The sequence below is a fragment of the Typopeltis vanoorti genome, chromosome 16 (genome assembly GCF_054136105.1).
Source record: "Typopeltis vanoorti isolate ZY-2024b chromosome 16, IOZ_Tvanoo_1.0, whole genome shotgun sequence".
Classification (NCBI taxonomy): domain Eukaryota; kingdom Metazoa; phylum Arthropoda; class Arachnida; order Uropygi; family Thelyphonidae; genus Typopeltis; species Typopeltis vanoorti.
Window position 1 is genome coordinate 38,741,083 of NC_143564.1, and position 15,895 is coordinate 38,756,977.

Genomic DNA, 15,895 nt, shown 5'->3' on the forward strand with positions numbered 1-15,895 from the left:
AGGATGATATTCATGACTGTATCCGTGTATGTGTGTTCATCGGGCCGGTTTGCCTGCTTGCGGGATGAAAAACCATAGATAAACTTGGGGGGGGGGGGGGAATCTGCTGTCCACACCCAAGACCAGCTAACTTGGCTATGGCTGAAGAAGATCCTTAAGCTCCTCACATCGTCGACGGGAATCGAACCTAGGACACTCCTAGAAGTTTTATTTTGTAAGTGATTTTATTTGCAATTATGAAGGCAAATATAATGGTGACATCAACTTTTTAAAAAATTCTGAACTGTTTCTGATATAAAAAGGACAGGATTCCACTAGGCTAATCATGCAAACTATATAATTTTATACAAGAAAAAATAAACTAGTCTCCACTGCTCACTAATCATGAAATTTGTATAGATGTTAAATGGGACAAAAAAAAAATCATGGTAAAGATAAGGTAGTAGTAACAAGGAAGATAGGCAGTGCAAAAGTCGCATGCATTTAAACCGATCTGATCACACTACCCAAGAGCACATTATTATTGTGCCAATATCATTTTGAACAGGGGACTTATGAAATTGCTAAGTGTTTCATTACATGTAGCAAAAAAGGTTGTGGTATAAATTAAATTTAAAAATTATTAAACATATGTACAACCTCATTAGCTTTTGTAAGTAGTTTTATTTTGTAAGTGATTTTATTTCCAAATATGAAGGCAAATATAATGGTGACATCAACTTTTCAAAAAATTCTGAACAGTTTCTGATATCAAAAAGGGCAGGATTTCAATAAGTTCTCCAAGTTGCTACTTTATTATAATCTTTGAATTAAGTTTGTAAGCAAGATGATAAGCATACTTACCTTCTGTAATTTCCTTATGAACATATGGATACCACCAACGAAAAATGATCCATCCATCTTGTGCTCGAACTGTGAAATTTTCATTAATGAAGGCTACATCACGGAACATAATTTTTCCAGAAAGGACAGAAACAGATAATGATCCTAAAATAATTAGATAACACTTTTATAAATATGCAATCATAATAGCATACAGCATTATAAGAAATTTTTTTAAAAAAAAGATAAAAATAATGTGTATTATAAAAATACATCCATCTCTTGTGAGATGATTGGTTGTGGGGAAAGCAGGTGTCACGAGTCCTGATATTGCCCCAAGATCTGCTGCCTAAGGAATCTTTTTATTTCAGGTTATTATGATCCTTTTATCCAGGTTCCAGATATTCCTACCCATAGATAAAGTTTACATTATTTGTCTCTAATTATCTACTTGGGTAACTTCCCGGTCGACTTGTTAATAAGTGTTGGCAACTGTTCATCTGTAGTTTTGTAGCTTAAATCACAACCACAACAAAGGAACAAAATAAATACTGATTTATAGAGATACTAATATTTCATAGGTTTTATAATCAGCAACCTTAAAGCAAAACAGTTTTGCCATAATATGCAAGCAGTAATAACAAACAGTTTTTAGAGGAAATAATTTAAATATTAGCAGACAAATGGATAAAGAACTGAAGTTCTAAATTTGGAACACTCTACTGTTGGGTAAAAAGAAGCTTACAAGTCTAACAGATAAGCTTAGGTATTGAAGGTTACTCATGACTTATTTTTAATGGTATTAACAACATGAAATAAAATATTTTATAAAAAAAGATGTTTATTAAGTTGCTTATATTTTGCTAAATTTCAAATCAGCTTCATCAGAGCACAACAAGCATGTATATGCGACAATGAGTAAATGAAACAATGCAATTGTAATGGACAAAAGATCTAAAGTCCTAATTTGGTTCAGTCTAATGCTGTAAAAAGATAATTGCAGCTATATGAGAGTTGTTAAGATAACAGTCTCCCAAATTTTTGGCAAATTAATGCAACCATATTTGTTTAGGTTAGGAAAATTCTTCATAGTCATGGCTGACTCAAAAAATAATCTTTTGGATCTGTAACGACTTCTTAATATTCTTAATGGAAGAAAACATTAGTTTTCTTCCATTTAATCCTGTGTGAAGGGATGTCCAAAGCATGGGCTTCCAGTCTGGCAGTGCAAACCTGTCATGAAGGAATGTTGTTATGGGTTTAATAAAGAGAAAAAATACCAATCCATGTGAAATGTTTCAGAAAATGCTATTTTCAGAACATAGTTATGAGACAACTGTTTCCTTCAAAGTGACAGAGCAGGTTCATTTACTTTAACATAGACTTTGAATGGGTGATGTGCAAAATCCGCTAGTAGTTATATGTATATTCTGATAAAGGATAGTTATCAACCCATTGCCGGATACTCTCCTTTGCAGAACCACAGACTTCAGATCCATAATCCAGCTTTGATCGAACAAAATGCAGTGAAGCAAAGAAAGATCAATCTGTATCCCATTCAGTAGAGGATAGAGTATGCAGGATATTCAGTGCTCCCCTGGACTTTTCTCTTAGTTGATAAGTGTGTGCGCCAGGAATGTAAGCTTTCTGTCAAAGATGAGTCCCAAGAACTTGGCTTCTGTTGCTACCAGAAGAACGGTTTGTCCAACTCTCAATTCTGGGTAAAGAGTGTGTTCAGCAGAAGTGTACAAGGACATTTTTTCTGTTGAAAACCTGAACCCATCTAAATGCCCATGAAGAGATAAGGTGATGGCTTGCTAAAGCTGTCTTTTCATAGTAGCAAAACACTGTTACACTTAAAAGAGCCTTGTGGGACACCCTCTTCTTGATGATACAGCCAAGATAATCTGCTTCTCGCTCATACTTGGAAGACGAGGCTAGATAAAGTGTTTAATAAAAACAGTAAGGTGCCCTCTGAAACTTTGGTTATAGAGGTCTTTTAATATGCCATATCTCCAGGCTATGTCATAAGCTTTTCCCATGAAAACTAAAACCAAATGTTCTTGTTTGAGGAATGCATCTCTAATTGTTTCTAAATGGATTAAATGTTCCAATGCTGAACGATGTCTATGAAAGCCATATTGTGTGTTGGGGAGAAGAGCAATGCTTTCTAAATACCAGAGAAGTCTGGCTTTAACTATTTTCTCCAATATCTTACATGGTTGGTAATTGTTTGATCATATTTTTGGAATGTTTTGATTCAAATTGTTCTTTCTTAATGCATGGCTGATTGCAAGGCTCTAGCCATAGTAAAAAAGTTTAGGCTGTTTCTCTTGTTGTTCTTTCAATATTAAAAATTCAGGAGGGTACGAAGCTGTTACCGAGATTCTACCAACTTTTTTTTTAACTGTCTGCAATGGTTTTGGTTTCAGCAACTGCACATCTATTATGTTTCAAAGTAAACAAATGGTGTATTCTATATCTAACCTTCATTTTCAAGATTATATCCCATACAATTTTTTCATTGATTGTTTGACTGATAGATGATGTAAACTGGATTCAAGAAGATTATTTTTTACTCTGACATCTAACATAACATGCTTTGGCTCAAGCACATTTATAAACTATGACATCTGATGTGGCAAAATAGCTGTGAAATATATCCCCATGCTCTGTCTTTGATTTCTTTTTTTTGTGACTGGCACTCAGGTTCCTTTTAAAACTGAGATGATGTTTTGGGAAATGCATCTGCTGTTGCCTGGACATCACAATCTATTGTAATAATTTTTTATTATTATTATTCTTTCCTTTTTTACTTTTTACTTTTAATTTATTTAATTACTTTACTTATCATCAAACTTTCAAACTGCACCTTTATATTCTTTTCCCTATCAGTACTAATACCGAGTTTGTAGTCGTTGCTTGAGCTTGTTCAATCACCCTTAATCCTCTCTGGCTATAATTTACCCCCCCCCCTCTTCTCAAGGCCACAAGTATACTAATTTACGCATGTGCTTAGTCTAGATTCAGGAAGTACTTCGGGCTGGAACCAATTCCCTTGTCTATCTTGCTGACTTTCTCTTGCACTGATCTTTAAAATTTTATTTGTTTTTCGACTGTGCCATTGAAGATTGTGTAGAGGAATTGTATGTCTTTCCCATACATGCAAGAGAAACATCCAGCTCAACATGGAAATATCGCTAAAGTTTAATTCTAATTCAAGCAACGTTTAAAACTAAAAATCAGTTAGTCGTGGCTATTCTATCCTCAGGACACACAGGTTCTATGTTTTATGAGACAGTGCATTGGCAAGTCAGAATCAGGCAAGCTATTAACAAACAAAACTGTTTATTCATTCTAAATCAAGTTAAGTACAAAGATTATATCTTCACATATCAAAATACCTATCTCTGATTAACTCAGCTAAATGACAATGGTAACAAAGTAAAACAGGTGTCTAGTTCTCTGCTCAATTAGATTAGCATTTCTCACTTAAGCCTTTTGATATAAAACAATATACATGCTCATAACAATCAAACACGTGGATAGACACATATACACTCTAAAGTAACTTAACTTAGGCTAAAACAGAATTAGGCATAACTAAACTTTACAATCAATTTCCCCTTCATCACATAACATTAGCAATTTTCTCTGAACTCTGTAAACAATTAGTTCACCATTAATTAGAAGTACAGCTTTTCGACTTCACGAATGCCCTTTATGCTAACTAACAATGGGATCAGCAGTCTTAGCCTTAGTTTTCACAATCTAGGAAAATTCTGGAAAATTCTTATTTGTAACCTTGTCAGCTAGTTCAGCACACTAGATCCTAGAGATCACAACCACTTTCCTCTTCCCTTTGGTGAAAACTGCATTCAGGCACTAGTTCTCGGCAACGATGATACAGCATACTCGGAGATCGTCTAGAAACTTCGCAGTGGGACTTCTGGAATAGACCGTCACTGCTGTTACGAACCTCCTATCATCATCGGACTTCTGCTGGCGGGATGCGACTCCCCCATCCTTGGAATGGCTGGACATAGGAACCTCTTCGAGACAAGACTGGAAGCGAGAGCCAGGAACAGAGCGCTTTGGCCCTTCGATTTCTCCCTTTTATCCTACTCTCTCAACCTTGGAACGCCTCAGATTAAACTGCCCGGATATTCTTGGAGGGGTTTTCTCCACCACCCCGCTGTCGCTGAGTTCTGACAGGAAAATCCATAGCCCACTGATCTTCACGAGTTTCGCTAGTCTCAGGTCTATATGTCTAATCCTGTCTGAGCTATTTCTTTGTTTGTACAATGTCAGCGAACCTTAAATAATTTAACAATTTACTCTATTATTTTACCAGATTCAATATAGAAAAAAAATTAATGTAAACGTTAATACAAGTATTTTATATAATTTGTTATTTCCAAGTAAAATCAGTATAGACAAATTTTGTTCTAATTTTTCTTCATACAAGATTTTACACTATTATATACATAACTGCTTCATTGATAAGTGTCTGAATGAATGTTTAGGCAATAAATTTTGCAAGACAGAAAAAAGTATTCCAATCAACATTTCAGTCAATTCCAGTCGATTTTCCACATGGCATCAACATATAAGAACATCATTTCTGTGAGGATGTAGTGCAAATCACAAAAAAATGATTATTTCCATATATGTTCTCTTTGATATACCACATGAGTAGTAAAAAAATGGCAGGGAGGCAGATTGTAAAATATACTGCAGAATACAAGCAGATAAGTATGAGGAAGAAGGTATTGAGTCCATTATTAAAAAGGGAGATGTCATTATTGTCAAGCATGCACTCAATGATACAGCCTCATCCATTTGGGCTGGCATTATTCCACAGAGTATTGTGTCCATTAAATTCACCCATAAGAAGTGGACAGTCATTTGCAATATAAGGTTGATGAGTCTCTGATTCATGATGACCCACAATGAGTCCCTGATCCATGGAGGTCAAATGTTAATAATAAGATTATCAGGTTTGATTTCATTTAACTCAAAACAGTGGTAAATAATGGAACATACTGTAATAAGAAATCCCAGTGACAGGCAAATGATTACTGCTTTAACAGCAGCAGCAGCCCAACATGCTGCTGCAGAGGAGTATGGTTACCCACCAGGATAGATTCCACCACGAGGAAGATCAGCTCCAGTTATGTCCTTATGAATAACAGTGAAATGCCTTATAATAGGGTCCTCACTGGGTTCTAAATATGTTTTCTGTAGACAGAAATAGATTGATCTGTGTATCTGCAGCAGAACCTTGATATCACTGACATTTTGGTGGAATCCACAACAGTTCTGCTTTAAGAATTCACCTTTTGACCTGGCTTTGTGAACTTGTCTCTAACTTCCAAGAGGTTGAGGACTTACCTTTGTCAGGCTTATATCAGTCAACTGACTTTGGGAAATATGATGGCCAGTGTTCATTTCTTCCTCAGGAAAAATGTTCAATACATCATCTGATGTGTCAGGATCAGTTGCTGAATTCAGTTTGCTTTCAGTTGATACAGAAGTAACCTTTTTTTTGGGGGGGGGGGGGGGGTATCTGGTGGTTTATCTTTCAATGATAACTTTGACATGATTTTCCTGACAAGTGAATTCTAATGAATGGGATCATTTCAGAAGCTGTTTCACAAGTGAGACCATAACATGGTGGGTGAATAATACACTCCATAGAGAAGTGCTTACAGTCACAAAGTTCAGGTATTCTGAAATTATCAGATGGTGGAAGATACATGTGTGTTTGAGTTGATTTTGATATTTTTTTTAACTGCCACCTTCTCAGCATAAGAGGATTTCAGGCCAGGTGTGGTGTGTAGCTAGCTTCTTCTTTGCATCCTGATATGATATATTCTGTTTTGTTTTTATCGTTTGTATTTCTTTTTCATCCTTCCATCTTTAGCATGCAATAGGAGTAGACTGGATGATCTCTCTCTGATATTTGGCTTTCACTTCAAAGAAAAAGTTATTATCATGCTCTTTACTAGCATAATGGGCACAGGTGGTAGAACCATGACAGTCAGTTTGGGTATGCCTATATTTCTAACATTTAAAGCATCTCAGTGGATTAGGGATGTACAGCCTAACAGGATAATTGAGATACCTTGCTTTAACAGATGCTGGAGGTTTAGGTCTATCAAAATAAGGATGATGTTCCTCATCATAACCAGATGACCATCTCTTCATATCAGGATGCACCACATACCTGTCACTTCTTGATCTTGAAGCTCTTGAACATCTCCTCATCTCGAACATCAAGGAGATGCAATTCTGATGTCATATCTCTAGAACAGTTGAGTGTTTTATGAGGTGTTATGTAATTGTTATTTCACCCATTGATATTGTTCTCAATAGTTTTTCTGAATGCATTAACATGATGTTTCAACAAGAATATCACTGAAAAGTAGTTTTTTAACTGTTTGGGAGATCCTTCCAGTCCTAAACCCTTCTGAATAAAAAATGGTGACATTTTCTCTCAGCTTTTCACCAACTGTGTGCATGATGAGAAACACTGGTACACTTATATGTGTGTCAGATGTCTTTTGTTTCTTATCAAATGATGCATCTATAGTATCCTCACAAAAACCTAACTTTGCTAGGTTTTTGTGAGGCCCATACAAAATGTAAGGATGAAGGATTCATTCTCAAGGAATTTTTTATTTAGCACAAGAGATGCTCACCTACCATGGAGCTATACATGAACATCCATTATCCAATAAGCAATAAATGCACTCGGAAGTTTAATGCCGGATTATCCTAGATGGATTATCCATGAGACCTGTCTCCAGACAAAGAGATAGGAGACTTACTGCAACTGTGATGAACTTAAAAATACTTAAAAAACTTGTGTTTTTTAAGTATGTACTATTAAGTATAGTTTTGGGACACTTGTGTTTTGCAGGGCATACTCACTGTATCATTTGGTAGATTAGTGGCTTAGGGTAGACAGCAGCATTTACAAAGAATTTTGCAGCCTTTTCACATACGAAAGTTTTGATCTCAGAGATACTAGCTTCTTGGATTTTTGGATTATTAACTACAGATAATCCAAAACATCTGTTTTGGATTACCCCAACACATCAAGACTGGCCTGATCAGCATATTGCATTAGCAGGGATTTAAGTTGCATGTTTAGCCAACTATGCAGTAACAGGTATGTATAGCTTCCCGATTGCTCTATTTGCTTTTGAGCAGACATGATCGATATGAGTTGTGAAGCGAAGTCCTTTATCTAGTTGAACCTCTAAATATTTGACTACTTTTTGTCATGGAATGGGAGTGACAAAACATGACAACTTCACCCTCTGGGGATACTCATCTTATGAATAACACTGCAGTGCTCTTGTCTGTATTAACATCAATTTGCAATATTTTGAATCACTATTCTAGTTCTGAGATTGCATTTTGCACTTTTTGGTTACCAATCAAGGTTGCAAGTAGTATCATTACTGCAGTGTTATCTGCATATAGGGCCATTGTGGTGGCAACTGTGCAGATATCCTCACCTCTGCTCTATGCTATCTGACATATGACCTAACATCCACGATGTTGAGTTCAGTGATCCTTGTAGTTTACGATTACTAAGGTATGAATTGTTAAGTTTGACCAATTCTACTGAGAATTTGGCCTGCAGGAGTTCGAAAAGAAGTCCATTGTGCCATGCTTTGGCAATGTCCAGGAAGAACAACCCTGTGCTGCTTCCAGTTAAATCCTATGCTGATGTTTTCACTGACTCTGAGAACTTGTTCTGTGGAGTGGTTCTGAGATTAAATCTAAAGTAGCAGATTTAATCTGAGATTAAATCTGCTACTTTCCATGGCACAGAGAAGTAGTGATATCTTAATATTGAAATAATAATAGCAACAATGTACATTATAGTTATGTGGTAGGCATTTAATGACTTTGTTAGAAATCCCATCTGGGCCTGGTGCTTTCCTATCTTTAAGTTCAGTGATGATTTCATGCCCTTCAGCAGGTGATGTCAGTTGAATGAGATTTATGTACTCTATGTATTTTAGCATACATCATACCCAGGTGTGTACTTTATTGATGAAGTCTAGATCTACACGGGTGTAGTTTGTACTAGGTTGTCGGCAAAAGCTTCAACTTAGTCTATATCTGAGTAAACCAAACTATGTTCACCATGGATTTATGGTCTGTCAAATGAGCTTCGGTCCTCTGTGTTTAAGCACTTTTGTCTCCCACTGTTGATTTTGATAGTTTGTAAACACATATTGAACTTCCTTTGTAGCCCTACTGAGCACTTTTCAGTATTCTGAGGACAGCATTCTGTGATATTGGCAACTGGCTCTGTTCTTTTTCACAGATCAGGTTGTTAATCTCATCTGAAAGTGCATAGGAATTTGTGCATGGTACATCTGTATGTACCATGCACATCATGGTACATCATGGTACGCAACTGTTATCTGCTTTTCTACTATATGCGCTTATTTGGTATGATGAGTGATATTTTGTAGTATCACTAGGTCAAGGACATCAGGTAGTCCTATCGGATTCTAGTACGTGAGTTCTGAAGGTTCTAAAATCACTGTGTTCCTGGTGCCAGAAAAGTGGTTGAGAGTTCTATTCCAGGCTGTGTGCTTAGAATTCAGGTCCCTGGCTACTACATGGTACATCTGTAGTGGCAGCTGTGTACTGCTGAGGAAGACATGAGATCTCCAAAACTGTGGACTACATAAATTCTTTTGCTTCATTTGTATCTAGAATTTCAGTCACGTCTGATTACAGTAACTGTCTGTTTGGAGAGTTATGTACAGAATATATTTTCAGGAGATTTGGATTTGTGGTTTGAACCACATCCCTGCCATGATTTTTATGTTGGTAATGGTAGGATTTACAATTTCATCGTCTTCTGTATTGAACTTGGCAAATATGGCTGTACCCCCCTTCCCCAGCATTCAGTCTGTCATTGCAGTATAGAACTATTTCTGAGCTTTGGGTTGTTGGTTGGTTGAAGATGCATTTTGTTTAGAAGGATTACCTCAGCACTATAGTATGTCATAAATTCTTGTAGTTTGGTTCGCACATTTTGTTTCCTAGACCATTGGCATTCCAGAGCACAATCTGTAGAGAGGTTGTCTTTCTATATATGTTTGTTAACCATCAACTAGTGCACTAAAGATTGTTTGTGTATGTCTCACAAGTTTGTGAGATGTACACAAATTTCATATGACTGCAGCTTTGTTGGATTTGGTTAGGCAATGGTTCTGTTTTCCTGCTGGTTTTGAAGCCACCACCTCTGCATATGAGGCCAGTGCTTGGGTGGTTTGTTGAGCCATTACAGTTATTGGCATTTGGTATGGGAGCCTGTACAGTTGTCGATGTGGCTCTTAGGTTTTCTTCTGTTGATTTTTGGGTGGCTAAGTATTGCTTGCACTCTCTGTAGTTGGCAGGATGTATCCACTGCAGGCTGAAAGAAGCCAGTGCATGATTTTCTCTGCATTTACACACAAGAAATCAGCCTAGCAGCAGCGTTGCAAGTGACCAAATTTTTGACAATGTAGCATTGTCCAGTTGATAGATGCCTTCCATCATAACGGTTTTATAGCCAGGTCACAGAGTGTTTTTAAGTAAGAGATTTCTCAGCGCTGTTTGTTGATTTTGACTAGGACAAGAGGCATTGGCCATTTATTTGCTAAACATACATGACTAACTTTAACAGGGTTTAGTCCACAGTTTTAGAGATCTCGTGTCTTTCTCTGTGGTGACAGATTCTGTTATACTATGCAGAACCACCTTGAAGTATTTTCACTTTTTAAAGCAAAAGTGTGATACTGGACATTTTTATCGTCTAAAAGTTTAGCAAGTGCACAGTAGTCAGCTACTATCTCTGGCTGTATCAGACCTCTCTATGTTCCCTGCTTTCTTAAAATTTATTTTATGGTTGAATTCATGCAGAATCCAGCTATTTCCCATACAAAAAAAAAAGGTGTATTAACTTATTATTAAAATACTCTGGATGAGAGATGGATGAAGGAATTAAAGTTGCCAAGAAATTATATTCTTATTTAATCCTTTATCCAAGTGTAAGCAAAAATGGCTGTGCATGATATATCTTTGCACTTCACAAATATAATGGTGTACAAACAGATTCAGTGAAAAGGGAAATTAGTAAGGAGTACAGAATTATTTTTATCATACATAATTGCACTTAACTAGGTTTCAAAGTGTTCTGTTCCCATCATCAAAATCAAGTGCAAATCATCATCAGATGAGGCTAATCAGTAAAGAGATTTTACAACTTTCCTCTTAGAAAATGTCTTTTCTGAGTTACTGAATTTGAATACAAAACAAATATGTACCAATACTCACCAATGTAAACTCATGATACATGTGAATAAGAAACACATGGCACTCAAAACATCATCAAGTTAACACTGTGATTGCAAGTGGAATCAGTAGCTGCACGTAGTGATAAGAGTGTAACATATGGTCAATGGCACAATTACACATGTAAAGCAAAAATAGCTCTGTCACATTATCACTATGCTATACTGAAACAGCAATTTCATGATTCTGTCAGGAAATTCATTTAAAAATTATCCTTAGCTTGCAGGCCATGTAATAAAACACAGTAGGCTGAATAAAACTCACAAGCCATAGTTTGCCAATCCCTGATGTAGAATGCAAAACTAAAATGGAACTACAAAAAATAAAAGATAACAAAGTATACAGCATGGGTGGAGGAAGGACAAAATATACTACTGGCAGTTCCTGCTTTACACGTTTTTTTTTTCTTTCTTACTTATTTATTTTATTTTATTTTTTTTTTTTTTTAATGGGGAACCCATTCATGATAGGTTGGTCAGTTGATCAACCTATAGTACACTAGTACCATGGATCGGCAAGTTATCAAGTATCAACAAAAAATCAAAAACATAAACATTAATTGCAATAAACAGATGCTAAATATTAAAATAGCAATGCAAACAGCACATGTTATTCTACATGCGTTCGAGTATATGAGAGCATCTCACTGATTCACATTACACGAAGCAGTAACCAAGCTGACATTACAAAGAGTGGCTATATTGCTCTTTATTTTCATTGTCTTGTCTTATTTCACATTTATCCATCTTATTAATACTGTCTAGTAATCCAAAATGAATTTGACATTCATAAAAAGAAACAGTGAAGGCGTTCAACGAATGTGCATTTGATGATAATAAAGAATAAGCATTTTTTAACATTTGTATGACATATATAATTTCTTTATTATTATAATTTACTTGATTTTAAAGGCTATGTTTCCATGTCTTTGGATAAATAAATCATTGTTTAAGTATAAACTATAATTTTGTTACCTTTATTTAAATTACTATGGTCAAATTTCATTACTGAAAATGGAACCACTATTTTTAACATTAAATCTATGGGAAAAATAAATTCCTGCTTTAGGCTTGTGCTTAGGAACAAATTAATCTGTACAGTGGGGAACTACCTGTAGAATGGCTACAACCTGCCTATAAGCCATACCATCAGCTAATTTTTTTGTGTATTATCTTTTCTCTTTCTTTCTCTCTCTCTCTCTCTCTCTGATGAAGGAATATCTGAAAAATGACTTTTTTGTTTTGTTATATGAGGTGGTTACCTTTTTCTTATGGATACAAAAAGAAAAAAAAATGTGTGCATTAAAATGAAATGCTCAAAATCAAATAGAGAACAAGTAATATGCACATTTTCTTTTAAATAAGTTCAGTACAAACACATCCTCTTCATCAACTAAATTAATAAAGTGAAATATATGAATCCTACTTTAATGCAGTATTCAAAAAAAATAATTGTTAATCTATCACAAACAAAAATCTCAACTTACCCACTTTGATATATCCTTTTTTCACAAACCTATTAAGTAATTTTGTAAGTATATATCCTATAACCCTGGAGTTGTAGTAAGTGATATAAATCACCCAGCTCATAGCTAAAAATAAAGCACACAAAAGCCATGCAAAATTGGAGTCCAGGGGTAAATTCTCCAAGGGAGCTGTTGTATTCCATGGTACTGCAGGAATTCGACTTGTTGCAGCTATGGCTGATGTTGTACTCAAAGCTTCATATCTAAAATTTAAACAATTAATAAACTGTTTAAACAATCTATAAATAAAATTAATAAATTGTATTACTCAAATATAGAACAACAACATTTCAGATGGAGAACTTAAAAAAAAAAAAAGGATTATCCTATATAATTATCGTCCCTGTATTATTAACATCTGTTAAGGATAATATGAAGAAATAATCAATTTCATTATTGCTTTTCGATCTGTTTTTTATCATTTACTATTATTATTATTATCCCAAGACCTCATGGAGTCACAAACTTATCTAGGAGGTCCCTTTTGTCATACCACACCTTACACATATTCAAATTTTCTGCAGACACTACACTCTCAGGCAATGCATTCCAATCAATCACAACTCTCCATACAAAAAACCTGCTTCTCACCCACCCCCCACCTGCTCACGCCCTTGTATAGCTTCCAGGGATGACCTCTTCTTCTCCCCAGTTTCCCATCGTTTTATGAAAAACCTCTTCAACATTAATCCTATAACAACCCTTTACTAACCTGTATGTCTCTATCATATCACCCCTCTTCCTCCTATCCACTAGTCTCTGCAAAAAGGATTGTCTCAACCTTTCTTCATATTCAACATTCCAGAGCTGAAACTATTTTTGTCAATTGCCTCTAGACCCTCTCCAACATCACTTCATTCTTTTTGAAAACCAGGTGACCAAATCTGTACACAGTAGTCCATATGTGGCCTAATCAGAGTCATATACAATGGAATCTCCTTACCTCTAAAACAGTGTCCTCTGCATCATTTCCAGAATTCATTGTGTTGTCCTCACAATTTTGGAAATATGTCCTCTAAATTTCGGATCCTTATCCACCATCACCCCAAAATTTCCTCCACCTCTAACAATATATCCTCACCAAGAGTAAATTCTACATCCCATTTTTGTTTTCCAAATATTAAAATCTTACATTTTGCAGCTATGAACTGGCATTCCCACTCCATGTCTATTCTCAGTCTATTCAAATCTTCTTGTAAGGCCACAACATCTGCTCTACTCCTCATAGTTTGTCCAAACTTTACATCATTTGCAAACAACTAAATATCCCCATTCAACTCTTCTCCAATATTATTAACATACAGGTTAAACAGCAATGGCCCTACAACAGACCCCTCAGGCACACCACTAGTGACTTTCTTCTTCTTCTTCTGGGATATTGCTCCCTATACACAACTTGTTGATACTGACCAGACAGCCAATCTCCAATCCAATGCACTAGTCTAATATCCAACTTGCCCTGTGGTAATCTATCAAAAGCTTTTGCAGAGTTTAAGTATACTACTATGTATCCATCTCCAGCATCCAATACTGCCGCTGACGTTTATTATAATAAGTAAGTGGGTTATTAAAACATGACCTCCCTTTGGCAAATCTATGCTGTCCATCAAAAATAATACCATTGTTGTCAACTCAATTCTGGATCCTGATTCTTGCCAGTCTTTTCAACACTTTAACCACAATACCTGACACACAGATCTGCCTATAATTTGAAGCTTGACTTCTGTCACTTCTTTTATCAAGCATTACAATATTGCCTTCCTTCCACTCCTTTGGAACTTGACTCCAGTGGCACACTCAGGATTTAATCTTGGAGGGGGCCGAGCGCTCAGTATTTAACCTTTAGGGGGGGGGGAGTTGAATAGACGTTTTGCGAATACACACTACACATTGCATAACTGAGCAGCTGCAGTGATCGCTAATTCATAAGTAGCACACAACATAAATAAAAAAAATGAATTTTAATTAGGAAAAGATTTTTGGAAATTTTTCTAGTGTTTTTTCCTTTTCTTTGGGGGTGCCCGGGCCCCTTCCCCCCCCCCTCTGGGTGCGCCACTGCTTGACTCAATGTAACACACATAATAAACAAATATATCAAGAGAGATGCCAACTCCCTGGCACATTCCTTCAAAATATGCAGTGATATATTATCATCCCACATCCTTATTAATATCAAGTTTGCTTAATTCTCCATATATCTCTTCATCACTCACAGTCACTCTCTCCTCATCCACTGCTCTCAAGCTCTGCATGATGTCACATTCACAATGATGAAAGATCTTTATGAATTGCTCATTACATATCTCAACTAAATCTTATGAAGCAGTTGTCCTTATACCATTTTCTCCTATCAATGTCATCCTACCATAAACATTCTTATTTTTTCTAGCTATATATCAAAAGAACTCCCTGGATTTTTTTTTTTTTTGACTTCATTAGCTAACTGCTGCTCATACTGAACTTTTGCTACTCTTACCAACCGAGTTAGCCTCCTTGCCTGTTCTTTGTATTCCTAATGGAATTGATTATTACCACTCATCTTATGTTGCCTCCATAAAGCCTTTTTTTTTTTTCAAAACACAAAAATTATATATAAGATGACATTCAAACCAATTTTATCTTATAGATCTGAGAGATATATTACAAATAAAACAACACTTGACCAAAGACTAGAGACCACAGACTCTCATACCTGTGAGAAAGATTAGGGGCGTGAACAGATGGCATTAATGGTAATATTTTATTAAAAATGAGGATATTAGAAAAGAACTTAACATTGTTAGCATCCAGGAATGTGTTTGCAGAGATAATGTCAGGTGATATGGTCTTAAACAAAATGGAAGAGGAAAGATTAGAAAGCAAGTGTTCTCTGCCAGGTTGGCAGGAAAAATACCAGAGGAAAACCAAGATGTAGATGGACTGATACAGTAAAAAGTGTCTCAAAAGACAGAAATATAAGATCTGATAATGTTGGAATATTGACAGATAACAGATTAATTTGAAGGAAAATTGTTGATTGGAAGTTAGTAATGGTGTAACTTTTTCATGTAGTACTATCACAATATCCTGTACACCACTTGAGGGTATATATCAGTAATTTGATGATAATATATTTTTCTTTTCTAGATTTTCTTTATTAATTCCATTTTGGTACCCATCATCTCTTAAACTTCA

General features: G+C 35.7%; 1 protein-coding gene across 1 annotated transcript in view; it reads right to left on the reverse strand.

The window, feature by feature from the left end:
• The window catches only part of tweek (transmembrane protein KIAA1109 homolog tweek), a 1,221,702-nt gene that overhangs the window by 1,201,094 nt on the left and 4,713 nt on the right, over window positions 1-15,895 (reverse strand). Inside the window, 2 exon segments of the mRNA XM_090406645.1 lie at window positions 844-987; window positions 12,683-12,924. Of these exon segments, the coding sequence (XP_090262771.1) occupies window positions 844-987; window positions 12,683-12,924 (386 nt within the window).